The 1,302-nt window shown below is 44.2% G+C and overlaps 1 protein-coding gene across 1 annotated transcript; it reads right to left on the bottom strand.

The window, feature by feature from the left end:
• Positions 1 to 28: 28 nt before the first annotated feature.
• PPTG_23751 (hypothetical protein) lies at positions 29 to 290 on the bottom strand (the record flags this gene model as incomplete). The annotated part of the gene is made up of 2 exons (XM_008912798.1): positions 29 to 46; positions 90 to 290. 2 exons carry the CDS (start codon positions 288 to 290, stop codon positions 29 to 31), a joined length of 219 nt encoding a protein of 72 aa, XP_008911046.1.
• Positions 291 to 1,302: the final 1,012 nt, after the last annotated feature.

Raw genomic sequence — 1,302 nt, forward strand, 5'->3', positions numbered from 1 at the left:
AATAATAGTATATTGTGCAATACCAGTATTATTGTGTGTTCACCTTCTACTTTGGCGCATTTGCATTGGAATCGATGGATGTATGATACATCCATCCACGGCGATTCCTCAGGTTTCTTGATACAATCCAGCGTCAGGTAATGGCGAACTCTTATCAACCTTGCCCACTCCCAGCGGCGCCGCTCGGCAGCAATCTTTCGTCGTAGATCTTCTACAGCCGCAGAGGCTCGGCTTCTCGTCTTCAGCACAGTGTAGAACGCTAACACCGCAGAAACATCTGTGTAATCCATAGTACGTTGTAAGTGGGTCGCTAGACGTTCTTTGTTTCCAAGATGGGAGTTTTGTTGCCAAGTGCACAACTGCAGAAGGATACGTGTACCTGTGTAGCAGTTGCAACTAAGAGGGAGCACAAGATTTCGAATCCTCGATATCTTTAAATATAGATATCTCTTCGACAAATGTTGTCCTTCAGAGATTGTCGCAGTCATCTAAAGCATAATGAATCAAAGTAGATTACGTTGTGTGAGACAAATTACACCGGTCGCAGTTTAATTTTTATAGTAGTTTCGGTGGTCGTTTTTCTTGTTTCAGTCTGGTGATGCTTTTTATCGGGTGCTTGAGGTGTCTAAATTTGTGATAAAAAAAATTGGACAAAATCAGAAGACGGTTATGGAAGGCGCCCATTGGCTACATGTACGATTCGACCATTTCGTCTCTTCCAGCCCGTTAAGTGCAGAGCGACAGCATGACTTTGTGTATTACAACAGAACATGTCGTAACGAATTTTTACGAATAGAAGACCTCCGTCAAATGTTCGATGTTGTTCTAGAATTACAATACCTCCACTCAAGCGCTCAACCAAAACCATTTCAAGGACAACTTACCAGTCCTGATCGACATTCGGAAGCGCTCGGACGCTGTGGAGTATACTCTCTCTCCTGTCTCCTGTAGCTACGGCAGGTGGGGTACTGGATTTTGGAAAGACCGACACAGAATTTATTGTACTGTTACCAGTACATACTAAGTGCGGTTGAACTTAGTTTTTTGAAATTATTGTGTAGTAAATTGCGATTTCGAATCTATCTAGACTCGCTCTACAACTCGTTGACTGCGGCGCGTTGGCTGTTTGGGACGCCTTCTTCCTCTTGTTGGCTGGTACAGCCATACGAAGTCAATTGTCTCCAGTTTAATGTGGTGTAGTGATTTCTAAGTAATCGCTGAAGTGGCTACATTCAAGTTGCTCAAGCCACGAACTCTCGGTCATGCGACAGGGGGTGACCACGGCGCAAGATGGACAAGGAT

Source organism: Phytophthora parasitica, assembly GCF_000247585.1.
Source record: "Phytophthora parasitica INRA-310 unplaced genomic scaffold supercont2.49, whole genome shotgun sequence".
Classification (NCBI taxonomy): Eukaryota; Oomycota; class Peronosporomycetes; order Peronosporales; family Peronosporaceae; genus Phytophthora; species Phytophthora nicotianae.